The following is a 17438-nucleotide window of genomic DNA, read 5'->3' as shown; positions in this document are numbered from 1 at the left end:
AACAGGGAGTGGAATCACTTGTACAAACTTAAGGATAAAAAATTTCTCTTTGAGCTTGAGCACATATGGCAAGGGGGTAACAACAACAAGTTCGTCGTGTTGGTTTGTTGCCTCCTTACGTGTACTCTAATTTTCCCCTTGAAAAATTGGTTTGTTTAGATTTTTAAGTGCCCTACAGATGAAATATAGAGTAGATAGATGCGCAATGTTGGGAAAAATCTTACTATCCTCAATAATGTTTAAACCACTGCATTCGTACAATATGAAGTGATTTCGCTTTCAATTTAGAATACATGAGTTTAACGTATCGTGCCATGTTAAGGAGAAAATATGCTGCTACAGCACTGCTTTTCATGCTGCTGCTAGTAATAGTCACAAATATTTATTTCATCTATATTGTTGTTGATGAAAAAACGTCAAAAAGCAATGAACCAGCAAAAGAAACCACCGCAGAGCTGGTTAGTTATTGTTAAGGTTTACTAATATTTTCAAGCTTGACAATAAATTTTCAGGATCGTCAGAAAGCGCAAAGTGCTAAGGAACATCAAAATCAGAACTTCCAAAACAAAGACGGTCATAAAATGACAAGGAAATATTACAAACACCAAAACGCGTCCATAATTGCTGCTCAACAAATACTCCTTCTAACACAGAAGCTGCCATCCCATTACTTAGAACTCAATGAACAACACAGGGAAATTTTGCACAGGATTTTTTATGATCTCACACCTTCTTCCGAACTAAGTTCCTCAGATGTCAAACAGTTGACAGACCAAGTTAAAAATTTATTGGAGTAATATAGTGAGTATTTATTAATCCATTATCATTTAAGTGGGTCACAAACGAAGAAATTGTTCCCGAGTCCGCACCTCTTCTTGGATCAGTCCTCAAGTCCATTTGCAACTCAAAAATTCTCAAAGCACGGAGTGGCAGAGGCCTTGGAACTCAATTAAAAATTTTGCTTACTTTAGAGGGAAACATGACTGCCATTTTTAAGCCTCAGTGGTAAGAAGCTCACAGAAAAGTTGCTTAAATTTTTCAAAATTTTATTGAAATATCTAGGTACCCAAGAGAACAAATAATAGAAGGGCCAGTGTATGCTGGAAAAGACAGACACAACGCAGAAATTGCTGCCTTCCATTTAGGTTTGATATTGGGCTTCCGTAAAATCCCCCTTGCTGTAGGCAGGAAAATCAATCTTCACAGAGAAGTGATGCCTGTCGCAGACCATGAATTACTCGAAACTTTCCATCAAGAAGGTTATAATACTTGATCAACTTATAGAAGTCATTTTTAAAGTATTTATTTCCAGGCAATAATACTTGCTTTGATGGTATTTGTGCTTATTGCGGACCACACGATCCAATTTGCGCCAAACAAGACATTTTAGAAGGGTCCCTTATTCTATGGTTGCCAAATAAAGTGAAACTGCGGAAAATCAGACACCCTTGGCAGAGAGTCTACAAAGATGGGAAAAGAGCCAAGTACGTATTGTTGTTTTTTAATTATCTTCTAAGGTAACATTGGCTGATTAAGGTGGGAGGCTGATGAAAAATTCTGTGATTATGTCAAGTCACAAGACATCAGGAAAATTGGAGGCCTGACAACTTTGCTGGACTTGGTTGACGCATCAATTTTTGATTTTCTCATCGACAATGGTGACAGACACCACTTTGAAATCTTCGAAAAACAGCGCTCGACAATGATAGTGATGCTGGACAATGGAAAAAGGTGGTTTTGACCTTTATTAAGAAAACAATTTCAAATTTCTTGGTTAATTTTTCATTGCAGTTTTGGAAACCCTGCCATTGACCACATTGACATCTTAGCGCCTCTCTATCAATGTTGCATGTAAGCTCTCTACTTATTAACCTATTTATTAGTTTCTAAACAAGTGGATTGCAGATTGCGGCGGACCACCTATGAAAGGCTTCTCCTTTACACCGGTGGAACCCTGTCAATTGCGTTGGAGAAATCGCTGCAGTGGAGTCACATTTCGCCTGTGCTGACAGACAAACACTTGCTAGCACTCGACAGAAGACTAAAAATTGTTCTTGGTGCCATTTCATTGTGCTTACAGAAGCGAGATGAGAACCACTTGCCACCTGTATTGCTCTAAATAATAATCCATGCAGGATGGCAGGAAACTGGTCTAGTCACTTTAATTTTGCTACAATCCGCATCTTTTAAAGGAGGAAAATAACCATGAGGATTTTTCCTAGCAAAGAAGGATTTTTCAGAGAGCAGCTGTGACATTTTGTATAATTTTTCAAATTTTAAAACTAATTTTAGGAAAACATTAAACTATTGATTAAATAAAATAATAATTATAATCTTTAAAATAATAAATTATAACCATGGTCTCGTTACAATATGCCCAAAAAATAAAAATGAGAACATGAGAAACACTCATGGCGAAAATCAAACAATATAAATTGCTGAGGTGCGAAGTGAAAGAATTTAAGGATATTAAAAGTGCTTGAGGTATATTGTAGAATTAAAATCATCTTCCATCCTTGCCCCAGCAGAGTCAAAGGAGCAAGTTCCCCCACCCTTGCTGATTCTCCTCGCAGCTCAGAATGCGCTTTGAACAGCACAAGCATTCACACTCCCCTCCCCTTCTGCGGCACGCGGCGGCAGCACCCCCTCCCCTTTATTGCGAGCCAGCGAGAGCGTTTTGACGTGATGTGGGGTCGGCTGGCTGGCTAGCTCGCGGACTGGAAGTACACACAGAACAGAGGAGCGTTTGTTTGTGGGCCGCGCAGTCGGGTATAGTTTTGCCAGTTTTCCACCGTTCCAGAGGCGGCCGGTCCCGTTTTTTCGGTTCTAGTGCAGACCGTGAGCCGGGCGAGTGTTTCAGCAGCTCGGTTGATCGCGTGCTATGGACAATTCGCCAACTCGAATGATGCATCCAGTTGGCTCCCAAGTAGGCATGATTCCTCAACCGTACGGAATGCAACCTGTCGACCCCAACCAAGGCCCGACCACCCCTGAGCAGGACGTGTCCCGCAAACAGGACATCGGCGAGATCCTGCAGCAGATCATGAACATCACTGATCAGTCCCTCGACGAAGCGCAGGCGAGGTTCGTGCATATGTAATTAACTTAATTTTATTCATTTCTGTAGTTGCTTAAATAAAAATTTGCACTTAGTCCATGACTTTATTATTTATATCAATTAAAAAGTTTGACTTGAAAATTTTCGCTCGTTTTTAATTAATTAATAGAGCTTACAGTGCTGAAGCATCTTGAGTATATTTTTGCCCGTTTTAGTTGCATTTTTTATTATTTTATTCTAGGTAATATTTTTAACAGTACCTATGAAATTAATAGTGCCTAATCAACCCAATGCCCAATAAATTTTAATAATTCTTAATTTTTGCAGAAAACATACCCTGAACTGTCACCGCATGAAGCCTGCCCTCTTCAGTGTCCTATGCGAAATCAAGGAAAAGACTGGTAAGGAAGGACTCTTTTAATATTTTTCGTCCATAACAAAATAGTAATCACAACACACTTACTTGGCACAGCCAAAAACAACTCGTCTTTATTATCCGCCATATCAAAATTGTCGCACATCATGCATTTACAATTAAAATATTCTAAGCTATTTTTAAACAGAAATATAATTCAAATTGTATTTTTGCTAGCATTTGGGTTAGACTCTAGACTAGTATTGCAGTAAACATTTTGCCTCGCTCTTGCTACTGGAAATATTTTACTTCAACATTCATAAATAATACAGTCATATATTCAGTTTCCTTTGAGAATTCATGGAGGGTAGAAAACAAATAAATAGAGCGTAAAAGGTATTTTTTCTTTTAGTAGCTAAGGAATGTGCAGCTTGATTTGAATTTTATTGGTGAGCTCTTGTCTCGAGCCAAAAGGGCATGATGTGATATTAATAAAGTGGCTGCGAAGAGTATTCCAAGTTGTGATTCACAACTTTTAAATTTTACGGCCGGCGGCAGGGAGGGAGCCGGGCAGGAGCATCTGGACCCGCCGCCTTTCCTTCAAGACTTCCTCTGCTTTTACGACCTGCCCTCTGAAATGATAAAAATAATGCAACAAGTTTCAGGTCGACGAGTTTCGGCCAATTTCTGTAACATTCGCTCCTTCAGCAGCCGCTGCTTTTACGGCTTTGTTATGGCGTTTCAAATTGCGCGATTTTTACTGTCGAGAGAGCAGACTGAATTTTGCATGGCACGCTCACTAAAGACGCGTGCCAGACCAAAGGATGGCAATTTTGCCGAGAGGAACGCCCAAAGAAAAAATTGCAAATTGGCCTCATGGAACTTTATTTTTCTCCAAAATTTACTCCTCCTTTCTCGTTTGGATGCAGCTCGCGGTGTACACAAATTTCGCCCAAAGTCGCATCCCTGATGTCCGTGGTGTCTCTTTTCTACCTTTTTCGCTGCAGGGAATCGGAATTTTTATTTTTGTGAGCGGCACACCATGAAATATGCACGAGGCTAGCGCGGGGAGGCGCCTAACTGCGAGCAAATAATCTTGAGCGGTCCTGTACCGACCGACCGACCGGCTCTGATGGCATGTGGGAGGCAAAAAGAAGCATCCCGGGAGTGTGGGGAGAAAAACGAGAGGGCACACAAAAAGAGCACACATAATTCTGGTACAGCCGCTTGGATAATTCTAACTTTGCCGCCGTCGTGCCATTTACAGAGGCATTTAAACTGTGGTCATTTCACCCATATTTGTTGATTTTAGTGCGTTTATATATTTAACAACTTAAACGAAAGTTTCTATGAAGTTATATTAAAAAAACTCAACGATAATAAGGGGAGCAGAGGAAAATGGGTGAAAAGGATTACTACATTTATGCAAATTTAGGTTATTTTACCTTAAAAATATCGTTTCGCATATATATAATTTAAAAATCAATTAATAACCTCCAAAATCTTATTAGTGCGAGCTTTTATAATGGCAGTTCAATTTGACTCTCCCGGCCTGGCAGCGCAATTTACGTAATGTTCTCTAATCTAGCAAATTTTTTCTCCAGTTCTTAAGCAATGTTTATTTATATTCTACGTCGTTGAAATGGAAAAGTCATGAACCACTTCAATTAAAAATACGATAAATACGATTTCTTAATTAAATAGCTCTTATTCCAACATAATTCGCCTTCCTGCAGATTTTCTGAGTCAAAAAACTTTTTATCAGTGAAACCCTATTCTCTAGAGTATCAAAGGTGGTTTTCTAGCACTAGGGGTAAATGAATTCGCCGTAACGGCCAGGGAACGTCATATTCCGCGCTCAAGTAGCTTAACAATAATTTGCAGTGCGTGCGTTGTGCGCGCCGCGGGTTGATTTGTCCAAGGTGTTGTTCCTTTTTGTTCCTGTGCCGGGGCGGACACTCTCCAGAGAGCCATGCTGCTCCTTTTTACAGATTATCCTACGTGCCGGGCTTTGCGCCCCTTGTAAATCCCGCCGCGCTGCAACACCCTCTGCCGCCACCGCCGCTGCTGGGCTCGTGCTGGCTGCAAAAAGAAAGGCAGCCGTTCTCGTTTTCTAATTACAACCCTTGCGCGTTCTCGACTCAGCTGCGCAATCAAGGGGCGAAACACGCACACCCTGTCTGTCTGAAATTATTTTTGATCGTCCTTAAAAGGGGCTGATGCGTGCGAGGGGGCTGCACATCTCTTTCCCACGCCCATTGTTCTTGTTGCGGAGATGAATTCGTTTGATTTCTCTGGAATGTTATATACGCGAGGAAACAGAGGAAGTACTCGTATACTAACTAATTATTCGATGTTGCCTTCGGCTGATCTCATTGAACTTCGGTTTGGAATTTAGGTGAATAAGCAAAATTTTAATAAAAAAAAATAATCAAAAACAAACTACAAAACGTTATAAAATTGGAGCATATCACACAAAAAAATCGAAGGCTTTAAAAAAATTTATCATCTCATATTATATGTGTTTACTTATTTCTTATTTAATTATAAAAATTTCAAACTGGATCTTCTTGTGTTGAAAATGTAAACCAGATTAAATTGAGAGCTCTCTTTCAATGAATATCGAAACCAAGTAGGTTTGCTACTAATTTTCAATTTAACCTTAAACTGTCCCTGCTGCGATCAAATGCGATTCACACCGCATAGCTTTCATTGTTCCTGATATTTAAGCGAGGATTGCACTCTGCTCCTCCCCGGAGGCCAATAGCAAATGAACTAAATCGCCATTTATTTGCGCCGATTACCGTCGCGGGTCCGCAATTTTTACACCTCGTTTTCACGAAGTTAGTGCCGCGCGGCAAATTAATTGCCAGCGGCCGTCTTCCCTTGCGTTTGCCACCCCTGAAGACCGAGCGGAAGCACTGGAGCAGCTAATCAAATGCGGAATTTGCACCGTTCCGAAAGAACGGATTTTGCTCGAATGGAAGAGAAATTGTACTCATTGCTTAGCTACATTGCACTCGAGGGATGGAATGAACTAAATTATCAAGTGAAAAAATGAGGGTACCTTTGGGAAAACTAGTTTTTGACGTACAATTTGCTATTATCGTTAGAGAGGGTTAAAACTTTTGACCTTGACGATGTGCTAAAATTGTTACTAGTGGTTTTGTTGATTGAAGAGCAGTAAAAGTCATTTTTACAAACAGTCCCTCAAAATCGTTTTTAAATTCGTTAAAGCATTTCTTAACTCCAGATGCTTTGAAGAGCTTTTTTCTAGTATGGAAATTTATTACAAAGTGGAAAAATAAAAGGGTAAATTGTTCTTTTTTAATTTTACAAGGTTTCGTTCTATTGATACCACATTTTCCTTGTCAGTTTTGATGAATAAATTACTGAAAAAATCTAGTTTTTAATGATTGTAGAAGCATTTTAAAATTTCGAACAGGAAACCAGAGTTATTGTCACAGGTAAATCACTGGCATTGTTTGCTAAAACTTGTGAAATTTAACAATTAATCTAGTTTTTGCGGCTTTCTGATTAATTCAATCATTTAATTATTTCAAAATATGCGTTAGGCTAGGTCGAGGCCTTTGGCCGCTGCACTAAACAAAAATTAATCGATTTTTGTTCCACGTTTTCATAGGATATTAATTGAATGTACAAACAATTAAGAATTAGGTCACCATAAAATCTCGAAAGAAACAAAAAAGCAATATAATGTTTGATAAACCTCAATACAGTATATCCGTTAAAAGCACCTTTACACTTTCCATACTCCGTTCTTCGAAATTTTACTGCAGCTATACCATCAAATCATGTGTTAATAAAAAGGAGAATTCTCGGAGAGGCTCGTAAAACACGAGCAAAGAGTCAAATTGCGTCGGTGGTAACCGAGAAAAGGCGAAAATGATGTGCGCACTTATGCAACACAATAAAAGCGTAAGTATCTAAAGTGCACACTTGGCGCCGGCCGATGAATGTCTCTCTTGCGCCGGGCGCATGCTTTTCTATTGATTACACACGCGAGAGCGAGCGAGTGGCGGTCCTTTCCTCCCTTTTGCAACCCCCGAACGGCGGCGCGTACAGCACCGACCAATTATTTATTCTGCCCCCAGACCGTGCAAGTGCAGCCACGCACACTCGCCTTGATGTACACACGAACTGGCTCATAATCTGCGACTAAATCGCGCAGTAAAATTTGAAAGTGGGTTCCACCGAACACTGAGATGGGTCCGCGCGAGAAACTGGATACACGACGAGTACACTGGATCACATTAAAATAACGCACTGCGCAAACCGCTCGCTCGCTTGCTCGCTGAGAGAAAGAGCAGAGAGCGAGGAATCGGACGTTTCAAGGCTGTCCATCAGAATAAAATGTGTAATAATTGTCGGGTGCCGCCAACGATTTTTCTATTTCCCTCTCTCCTTTGAATTTTTTTAATGTTGTTTATTTTTAGAGCTTTATTAATCTCGTTTTAATTTGATTAAACTTTGATTGATTTAATTATGGGTTCGTCCTTATTGTATCGCGCATCTCATAAATAGATACAAAAATTAATGCGTCATATTGTTAAGATTTTCATGTTAACCCTAAGAGACAAAATTAAAGTTATGATTCCTTTTATTCCCAAATTGCATTAAATTTTAACTTTTTTCTCAATCATGTGTCTTTAATTCCTTTTATAAATAAATTATTTAATCTCTGCTGTAAATGATCAATATCATACATATATAGATGGATCCCAACTCAAACCTAAGGTCTCAAATCGTTTTTTAAATTGGCTTTGTCGCAAATTCGGCCATTTTATTATTACACAGAAATAAAATAATAATTATTTTCTGATTTAAGTCATCTGTTCATTCGGTTAATCAACTAGACTAGCAGCAGTGTGTCGGTCACTTGAGCAGAAGCTAACTAGGGAACTGCATTTTCCATCCGCCGCAGCAATGGCGCTAAACATTTTCCATTTCTGGTGTTGTTTTGAGCGAGGAGCGTATGCGGCGAGTAGTTGTGGCAGCAGACAAGGATAGAATGCGAGAGAGCCATGGAGTAGTATTGATCTCTACTCGTCGTGGGGAAGAAAGAGGCGCGCGCAAAAGGCGTTTGTTCAATGCACGCGTACATGATCTCTGGTTAGGCTTTTTTCCGGTGAAAAGATGCCAAAAACACGGGCATTGTCGCGAGAAAAGCGGTCAATTGTGGTGTGTGTGGTGTGTTTCACGTGCTCCCTGCGGCCGCGGCGGCGGGTGCGAAAAAGTTCATTGAAAATAAACGCAAGCAGGGAGGCGGCGAGCGCTCCTCTCTCTCACACACGCTTTTATATCTGTTTTTACTACTGCAGCTTTGCGTGGATCAAATGGGCAATACACTTGATAGTCTTAAAAAAAGGAAGAGCATAATAAATTGGGGAGGAGTGAGTTTGAGTAGGTTTTTATCTGGTAGTAAAAGTGGAAGTAAGCACCCATAGCAACAACTATAAAAATGCGGCTGACCCTCTGTTGCTTCGGCTCATTTCTGCAGCCGAATGAAATAGAAATCGCAACGGCCAAATTCGGTCTCTTGGTGTTTTTGGGGTAACGACCGTGGAGTGCACATCGCGGTTCCCGCCCCGCCCCCTACCCACTGGCGACTGGGTGTAAATAATGAGGTTTGGTTTATTTGGTCGCGTGAGTCGCGCTGACCATTCGGCCTTTTCTCATCATTATAAAACTTGTTGGAAATGATGGTCCTTTTGCAGCTGCACTCTTTTATGGGTCTATTACATCGTTGTTTTATTACGCTGCCACCGAACGCGTGGCTTTATAACTTTAGATTCGCGCAGTGGAAAAATAGCCGAAGAGAGTATTAGTCCTCCACCGGCCGGGTGTTTGATTTGTTACGCTATTCGCTGCTTTGTCAGTTCAGGTAGGAATGGAAACTAAAAGTGAATTAATTCTTGAAATCACTCCAAGTAATGTATTTAACATTTAGAGCACTTGAATTTGTGGTCCTCGTGCCAATAAGAAAAAATAAACCATCACTTTTTAATAATATTTCAAAATCAAAATGCTGATATGCGTTTTTCTAAAAATAGGGTGATAATTTGTATTGCTAGTGAATGTATTTTGTATATTTTGAGTGGATCTTCGTTTCTTGCTTTTATTCTGCTAAGCAATGAACGCCCATTAAAACCACAAACAAATAATATTAGACGAGAACAGTCTTTTGACCTCGTATCTTTGATTGTAATGTGAGACATTCAAGCCATGAAATTAGTTCTCGCACGCTGGGAGGTGCAAAGCAGTAAGTAACGAGCCAGAAAGAGTAATTTGACACGCCTTCCAATTTTAAATGAATTGACAATGCGTGCGAATCGAACCTGCGCGCACTAACAGATTTTCGCACACCAAAATGTTTTATTTTGTCATTTTTCAACTGAACCAAACAGGTCGCCCATTTTCATTAATGGCCCATTGTGGCCCTAAAACTCACTGCCTGTGACAGCTAGAAAAAAAATCCCATAGAAGGATGAAAGTTGAAATAGTGTCCTAACTAACTGTGGACACAAGTCGATATGCGGTGAAATTGTCCAACTGTGACATTCGAATGTACGGCGAAGAAACGGAATGAGCAATTTTTCAAGTGGCCTCAACCTGTCCGTGAAGCAGTAATTCGGACGGCATCGCTTCAGAATTTCAATTGGGAGGGAGGTAGGTTGCGAGCGGCAAAAGTGGCGAATTTCGTCGCCATTCGTACAAAAAGTCACGTAGACAATGCCGAAGAGGAAGCGAGAGGAATGCAACGAGGGAAAAGTGTCAGAGCGACAAGGCTGGCATGGGTGAAGCCTGAAAGACGATGCGGGTAGTGATGCATAATTCAAGTTGCATTAGAGCCATTTCGTGGCGCAGGATGGCGAGGAGGGAAGGCCCGTCCCCAAGGGTTGCTACCTCCGCACGCCGCCTCGCTCCCGCCCGCTCGCTCCCGTTTTGCCGCCGCCGCCGGCGTAATGACATTGATGGTTTGTCTCCTTAAATTAAAGAACGCCGGCGACACTTCGCTCCTCGTGTAATTTATACTTTTACTGCTCGCTTGACGACTGTCACCGAATAATGAACTTGCCAACAAACGCCATCGCTCCCTCAACCCTTGCTCGCAGCTTCTCATTTGAAATATTCATCGCCTGGCACGCGGAATATTATTATTTCGAGCTCAACTGCACGCAGCCACTTAATGTTTCATGCTCTAATTTTCTCCCGAGCTAACTCGCGAGACAAGATTTTACCCCTTTTCAAAATTCCTCAGGTGACAAGCCTAGGAGTGCTTCTCCAAATAGCGCATAAATTATAAAACAGAAATTTTCTCGCGTTGCTCTTGGCATTAATGTGTCTGAATTTTTTTCCGCAGTTCTGAGCCTGAGGAATACGCAGGAGGAGGAGCCGCCAGACCCACAACTGATGCGCCTGGACAACATGCTGATTGCCGAGGGCGTCGCTGGCCCCGAGAAGGGTGGTGGTGCTGGGGCGGCTGCCTCCGCCTCCGCTGCCGCCTCCGGGGGCCCTGGTCAGCCTGACAACGCCATCGAGCACTCTGACTACCGCGCCAAGCTCGCTCAGATCAGGCAAATTTACCATCAAGAGCTGGAGAAATACGAGCAGGTGATTAATGGTTCCCATTCAATTCTCTTAACTTCTTAAGGCCAGCGTTGAAAAGAGATATCATTTAAATATAGTGAATATTTGCAATGTATCCCATAGTTTTCATAAGATTGAAAAAAGTTAAAAAAAACTTGCTGTAAATTTTTGTTAAAATATTTCGCTAGTTTAGCACTGAATGAGGTTGAATTTAAATTGTATGTGGACTTAGTCCTTTCTTTGCTAAAAAAAATACGATAATGGGGGCACTTCAGGAACGATTTGATAAATTTTCTCTACTGACATAACTTTGCTGAATTTATTTCCAAATTATTTTTACCTTTATACACAAACTAATTTATATATAAATAATGCAGTCGGTCAACTATTGATTGATTTATAGGATGTAAAATCAAACAATTAAAATGGAATTGGAAAATTGTTCATATTTGATTGAACGGCCTGACAACTGTACTTTAAAATGGAAAGTAAGCAGGACTTAATTCCAGCTGCATTTTAATCAGTGAATTTTCTAGTACATATATTTTATTATGTTATTCTTTCCAGTTTTTTTTTGCGTTTTGTATAAGATATGAACTGAAAATACCTTCAAGAATAGGAGAATGTGCGAAATTTGATCATCAGATTTTATTAATGTTTATTACTGACCATCTTATACAAAATATTTTCATATTACATCTAGTTTTTCGTTTTAGCACTTTATAATTTATATTTTCAGTTAGGAATTCATTCTATTTACATTTCCTTTCAGCCAAAATTCCAACTTAAGCTTTAATTTAAAAATGAAATTTGAACAACTTGAAAGAAACCTGGTTCATATATTATTTTCAACCATTGCCTTGAGTTTGATAACTTGAATAACTCACTCTCACTCAAATTAATTATGAATATTCCAGGCTTGCAATGAGTTCACAACGCACGTGATGAACCTGCTGAGGGAGCAGAGTCGCACGCGGCCCATCACGCCCAAGGAGATTGAACGCATGGTGCAGATCATCCACAAGAAGTTCTCTTCGATCCAAATGCAGCTGAAACAGTCAACCTGCGAGGCGGTGATGATCCTCCGCTCGCGCTTCCTCGACGCCAGGTCGGCCACCCGTTTCTAATTTTGTCTTTTCATTTGCTGCGCTTTACGACGCACCCAAAAGGCGTGCTAATCATTTAGAATGCTGAATAATTCAATTTACAACCCATAAAATTGGGATCAAACGCGTCGTGTTTGCGCGAGTGACAAGAATGATCCCTTGCTTGCTTGCTTGCTTGCCGGCCTCATGCATAAGGCAAGTGTCGCGCGCGCGTTGCTCTGCTTACTTTTACTGCCGTCGTTTTCATAATTGTCTTTCGCTCCTTGCGCCTCTCTTCCTCCTTCTCTGTGCACTCAACTACCTATAAAATGCCTGTTTTATCTGGCCATAACATTTCCAACAGCGGTTGCAGCTCTCTTACTGCTCTCCTACAACATTACGCTTTTACAGCCATCCATAAAAGGGGCTGCTCACTTCCACATTTTCAGCGCCACTTCTTTTCACCCCGTGCACGCGCCCGCCATATGTTTAGTTAATTTTTGATTAAAAATCCAGCTTGACCGTGTTTAAAATTGATGATGCTTTTCGCAGGAGGAAGAGGCGCAACTTCAGCAAGCAGGCTTCGGAAATCCTCAACGAGTACTTCTACTCACACCTATCTAACCCTTACCCCAGTGAGGAGGCCAAGGAGGAGCTGGCCAGGAAATGTGGGATCACCGTTTCTCAGGTAAGAAATAAGCAAGGTTACGTTGCTACCACATGATATTTTCTTATTCCTGGTGATGGTGAATAAAATTTATTAATTTTGACTGGGTTGATTGCAATATTCCCATCTTCTTATAAATTTATTAAAACTATTACGATCCTTAATATCGTCAAAATTTTCTGTCTTGATGCCAAACTCATAGTCGTAGGCCAAAAACTGACAAATTCATGAAATATCTAGCGAATTTACAACTTGGCTGCATAAAATTATTTATAATTAAAAAACGAAAGGAAAAAGTAGTGCTCTAAAATTTAAAAATAAAACAAGGCTTTACAACCCTGAAGATAGCTGGTCTAAATTTTAAACATCATTTGATGAAGCGCACCAAAAAAATCTTAAGTTGTTATTTTCACATAAAATACTTTAAATCGTGATCTCTATTATCCTATATCTTTTCTCTTTATACAGCATTTTTTTTAAATGAATTGTGTTCTGTTTTTAGGTGTCGAACTGGTTCGGCAACAAGCGCATCAGGTACAAGAAGAACATTGGCAAGGCTCAGGAGGAGGCCAACTTGTATGCTGCGAAGAAGGCAGCAGGTAGGGGACCGTCCAGGGGTAGCAAAGGTGCGAATTTTGTTGGAAAATACTCGAATTCCAATTTTTTTAATTATATCTTACATTAATCTATCCACTTGCTCTCCTTTCTCACTCTCACTCTCTCTTTCCTCCTCTCGCGACAACCAGTCTAACCAGAATGTCTGTTTTCTTGTTTCTCTCACTCTGACTCTCCTGTGTTTGAACGGACGTGCAGGGCGCCACTCACACAGACACACGCTCTTTCAAATCCACGGACATTAACCGCACCTAACCCCTAGACTAATTTTTTTCCGTACAAACCTAGCAATGACATTAGGATTGCGCTTGGACGCCGCTTTCAAGATGCCGTACATATTGTTTCAGCTGGTGCGTCTCCCTACAGCATGGGCCCCGCCAGCCAGGGCACTCCCACCCCCATGATGTCCCCGGCGCCACCCTCCGGCCCTCAGGACTCGATGGGCTACAACATGAACATGAATGGCAGCGACTACAGCTCGCCCTCCATGCCACCTTCCGGGGTATTTCGCATGATATTTTATTACTAGTCACGAATTCAATGGTTTCGCCAAAAACTAAAACGTTGAAACCTAAGAGTTTCTTAGTCAGTGGAAACTAGTGAAAGAATTTAGTATTGCTTCGCCGCATTTCTTCTTGGCTTCATTTTTGAGCGTATTTAAGAACGTTAATCCAGAATAATCATGATTCTCTCAAACGGTTTTTTATAAACGTTTGAATGCATGCAATTGAATAACAAGCTTGACTGTCATTTCTCTTTAATGATTTTTAAAAACACTAGTAGACATAATGTTTGCCAATCGGTCGATCCATCAAAGCGGGAAATTCACCATTTAATTAAATTAGAATATGGTTGTTCTAGAATTTTAACACACTGTAAACATGGACAGCAATATCTTCAAAATTATTTAAATCTAATCGGTTCTCTCTCAAATTTTTAGGGTCCGTACTCAGATAGTGGAATGGGATATGATGTGCACCAGGTAAGACTGAGTCTCTTTAGAATATTGTGTGCCAATCATAAAATATTTTCAAAATTCGTGATATAAAACTTCAAATCATCATTGACCAAATAGATTTTTACTGACAAAACGTTCCTTTTAACATTTTCCATGACAAACTTCCCTACATTGTTTGTGAGGTGTTTTTTTCTGAACGCTTCATTCTGCGTGGATTTGGATAGTTAATTTTGGACTTTTGTTTCCATCTCTTCCAGAGCGGTGGATTGAAAATGTCGCCGCGTTCGCCGGTGTCGAGAGGCGCGGGCGGTTCGGAGTGGAACCCACCACGAGAGCAAATTCCTGATTTTCCGCCCGTGCAGCCACCTGGAGGCGACGACGATGACGGCGACAGTCGCGACGAGGACGACGACGACGATGATGACGACGACATGCATGGGTCGAGCATGCAGAAGCGGCCCAAATTGTAAAAACGCCCCTGCGATCCACCGTCTGCCTCTTCTTTTATATCGTCATTTTATTCCTGGGCTCATTATGCAGCCGCGTTCGTTTCAAATTAAGATATTATTTTATGGGTTCTTTCTTTTTCCTCTTTATTTTGGTATTGCGTGTGGAGGTGCTACTGCCTGATTAGTATTCACTATTTAGTCTTTATAATTTTACCCTACTTCCATATCGTTTCTATTACAAGGTGGATAATAAAGGCAAACAAAAAAGAAGCGTTTCGAGGGCTCCTCTGCGTGTCGCAGAGCTCAGAAACGAGGCTAACCCTAAGAGAGTAGGCAAGATTCTATATATTATATTGAAAACATTTTCAAACAGTGACTGGATTTATATAAATGCAAAAGAAACAAATTCAAACGCACCCAAATGTATACTAAATCAACATCAACAACGAAAAATCTGTTTGAAAATCGCGAAAGCAAAAAATGTAAACGCATTCACTCACTCTTTCTCAGTCGGAAAGCGCGGAGAAACTTGACGAGAGTAAGGAGTAATCATCTGCAGTGTCTAAAACCTCGGTATACGTAGCAACATGACTCGTGTTGTCTTTTAGAATTAAGCTTTTTCGGAATGATTGTTATAACCTAACAAATAGCGCATACGAACCCCAGTCGCCTCGGAAACAAACGAGTATAGTAGGACGGGCGATTGGACTCGAGGATTGATTATATACACTGTACACGAGAAACGTTTTGGCGCCGCAACCAGGCGTCAAAATTAAAAACAATGTATACGATTTTTGACAACAAGCATGTACTTTTATCAAATTATTAAACCTCAGAGCAAAGCACTCTTTGATTCAGAGTTTCTTGCGCCTGCCGCCGTTCCGTTGTTGTTTCTATGTATTGGATAGGTTCGTTGCCATTTCATACCTTAGCGCACGTTAACACCCCCCACCCCTCACCCGCCATCCCACTTGCCACGGATTAGGTAATCGAGTATACTTTATTCCTTAACGAGGACACACATGTATTCGAATTAAGTAAGGAAGTGGACAAACTGTAATGTATCCATCGCAGAAATACTTTGCTTTGCACGCCTCGAGGTGGAGGCAGGTCCCCAATCACGGCCACCCCCGTTTCAAACCTCGACGGCTCACCCGTTCTGTCCACAGATGGAGTGCGCGGCTCGCGGTGTTACTCGAAAGCTGCCTGCTCGCAGATTAGATGGCTCTTTGCGTCGCTTTTGAAATTGAATTTTCAACCCCTCCCTCCCCTTCCACCTCAGAGCGTGCATGTTCTACTTTTGATATAGTGCAAAAAGTGTTTCTACAAAAGTCTGCCTTACCATTATAATTACCACGGGAAATTCGCTCTTTCAAGAAGAGGATGCACTCTGTCACATTAGCGCCATTTCGTTTTCCCTCTTTTAAATGTTGATGTTGCGTTTGGAATATCCAAATCAGTGCTCCGTTGAGCTCGCAGATATTTTGTATCGCGACGCGGTTCTTTCTGATGACACACACTATATTTAAAATAAAATCACGAGACGCCAGCATGGCAAGGTATACGTCAAATAATCTTCCACGATTTGCGCATAGACATTCACGGTTACATTTGGTGATATAATTGAAAATTTGTAGCTTGTCATGATTTAACGACAGGAGAATTCAATTCACGTTGTTCACGAAGCGGCATAACATGTCATGCCTCAATCAAAATTTTGCCACTTTACGTTCAAGTGCTGTAGACGCGAAATAGTTTGATTTTTTCGTCATTTTCGCAAAGCTTTCTTAAAAACACAATTGATTTTGTGCTATTCCGCAACTCCGGCACCTTGTAATAATTAAACAGTGTGGAATTATGTAACATGGTTTCTTCAAAATAATAAATTTTGATGTTAAGTAAGAATCGCTGCGTTTCAATTTTTGTTCAAACTCGTAATTGATGACTTTAATAAAAAAAAATATTATTTTGTCGTCAGAACTAGCTTTCAACAACAAGAGCGACAGAAAAAATAAGACTGCTGGATTTTAGAAGCAATCATTTAAATTTTTTACTTTGATGATTTTTACATACCCCTGTTTTAGTTTTGATTTAAAACTTAACAATGACATTTTGATTCTTCACATTGAAATTTACTCCAGGTTGAATCAGTCGATCATGTTCTTTAATGCCCTGCTGCAAAGGAGTTAGTTCACATTTTCTGATCATCGTAATAAGCATCGTTGTGAAAATTTAGCGTGATATTTTGAGACTTGGAGTAATAAGAATTGAAAATGATTTCAATAATCACGATTAGTTTTCCCATACTTTCAATAATGTCTTCATATATCTATCATTTATTTTCATTTTCATTTTTTGACTTGAATTTAATACTTGTGCAGCAAAATTCAGACAATTTTAAATACAAATTTTTATTATCCTATAAGAAAAAAAAAATCAATAATATACTGAAATTAAAAAAAAACGTTTGCTGTATCAAATTAACACATATATATTGCTAAAAATCTGGCATTATTCTAATTTAACAGTTTATCCTGCGTCAATCTTGACAACCCCTTTGACTCTTTGGAAGCCTTCAGGGTTGTCAGGGACGGTACTATGGGCACATCAGGGCATTTCCTGAGAATTCTAAGGATTCCC

The 17438-nt window shown here is 40.3% G+C and overlaps 2 protein-coding genes across 6 annotated transcripts; both read left to right on the top strand.

The window, feature by feature from the left end:
* Window positions 1–120: 120 nt before the first annotated feature.
* Window positions 121–2147, top strand: LOC135942827 (glycosaminoglycan xylosylkinase). Its single transcript, XM_065489151.1, has 8 exons — window positions 121–458; window positions 513–776; window positions 833–1005; window positions 1063–1259; window positions 1313–1484; window positions 1537–1731; window positions 1792–1851; window positions 1906–2147. The coding sequence occupies exons 1-8, from the start codon at window positions 294–296 to the stop codon at window positions 2117–2119; spliced, it is 1440 nt and encodes a 479-aa protein (XP_065345223.1). The 5' UTR covers window positions 121–293; the 3' UTR covers window positions 2120–2147.
* A 512-nt stretch (window positions 2148–2659) lies between these two features.
* On the top strand, window positions 2660–16703 carry exd (extradenticle). 5 transcript variants are annotated; one of them, XM_065489154.1, is made up of 9 exons: window positions 2660–3096; window positions 3386–3459; window positions 10798–11048; window positions 11942–12132; window positions 12662–12797; window positions 13279–13375; window positions 13739–13893; window positions 14332–14373; window positions 14607–16703. In XM_065489154.1, exons 1-9 carry the CDS (start codon window positions 2882–2884, stop codon window positions 14817–14819), a joined length of 1374 nt encoding a protein of 457 aa, XP_065345226.1. In that variant the 5' UTR covers window positions 2660–2881; the 3' UTR covers window positions 14820–16703. The 5 variants fall into 5 exon arrangements, with proteins under 5 accessions (XP_065345226.1, XP_065345228.1, XP_065345227.1 ...); XM_065489155.1 differs by having other exon boundaries at window positions 2661–3084; XM_065489152.1 differs by having other exon boundaries at window positions 2661–3096; window positions 13279–13402.
* Window positions 16704–17438: the final 735 nt, after the last annotated feature.

Source organism: Cloeon dipterum, chromosome 4 (genome assembly GCF_949628265.1).
Source record: "Cloeon dipterum chromosome 4, ieCloDipt1.1, whole genome shotgun sequence".
NCBI lineage: Eukaryota > Metazoa > Arthropoda > Insecta > Ephemeroptera > Baetidae > Cloeon > Cloeon dipterum.
This window is presented reverse-complemented; position numbering and strand designations above follow the sequence as displayed.

What these genes read in the sequence shown, in the direction of transcription:
- LOC135942827 (XM_065489151.1), top strand. Translation starts at nt 294, where the DNA reads ATGAGTTTAACGTATCGTGCCATGTTAAGGAGAAAATATGCTGCTACA. An exon ending in AAAGATGGGAAAAGAGCCAA is followed by an intron (nt 1,485 to 1,536) that starts GTACGTATTGTT and finishes TGGCTGATTAAG; the next exon opens with GTGGGAGGCTGATGAAAAAT. An exon ending in ATGCTGGACAATGGAAAAAG is followed by an intron (nt 1,732 to 1,791) that starts GTGGTTTTGACC and finishes TTTTCATTGCAG; the next exon opens with TTTTGGAAACCCTGCCATTG.
- exd (XM_065489152.1), top strand. Translation starts at nt 2,882, where the DNA reads ATGGACAATTCGCCAACTCGAATGATGCATCCAGTTGGCTCCCAAGTA. An exon ending in GTGGGATCACCGTTTCTCAG is followed by an intron (nt 12,798 to 13,278) that starts GTAAGAAATAAG and finishes TTCTGTTTTTAG; the next exon opens with GTGTCGAACTGGTTCGGCAA. An exon ending in ACCGTCCAGGGGTAGCAAAG is followed by an intron (nt 13,403 to 13,738) that starts GTGCGAATTTTG and finishes ATATTGTTTCAG; the next exon opens with CTGGTGCGTCTCCCTACAGC.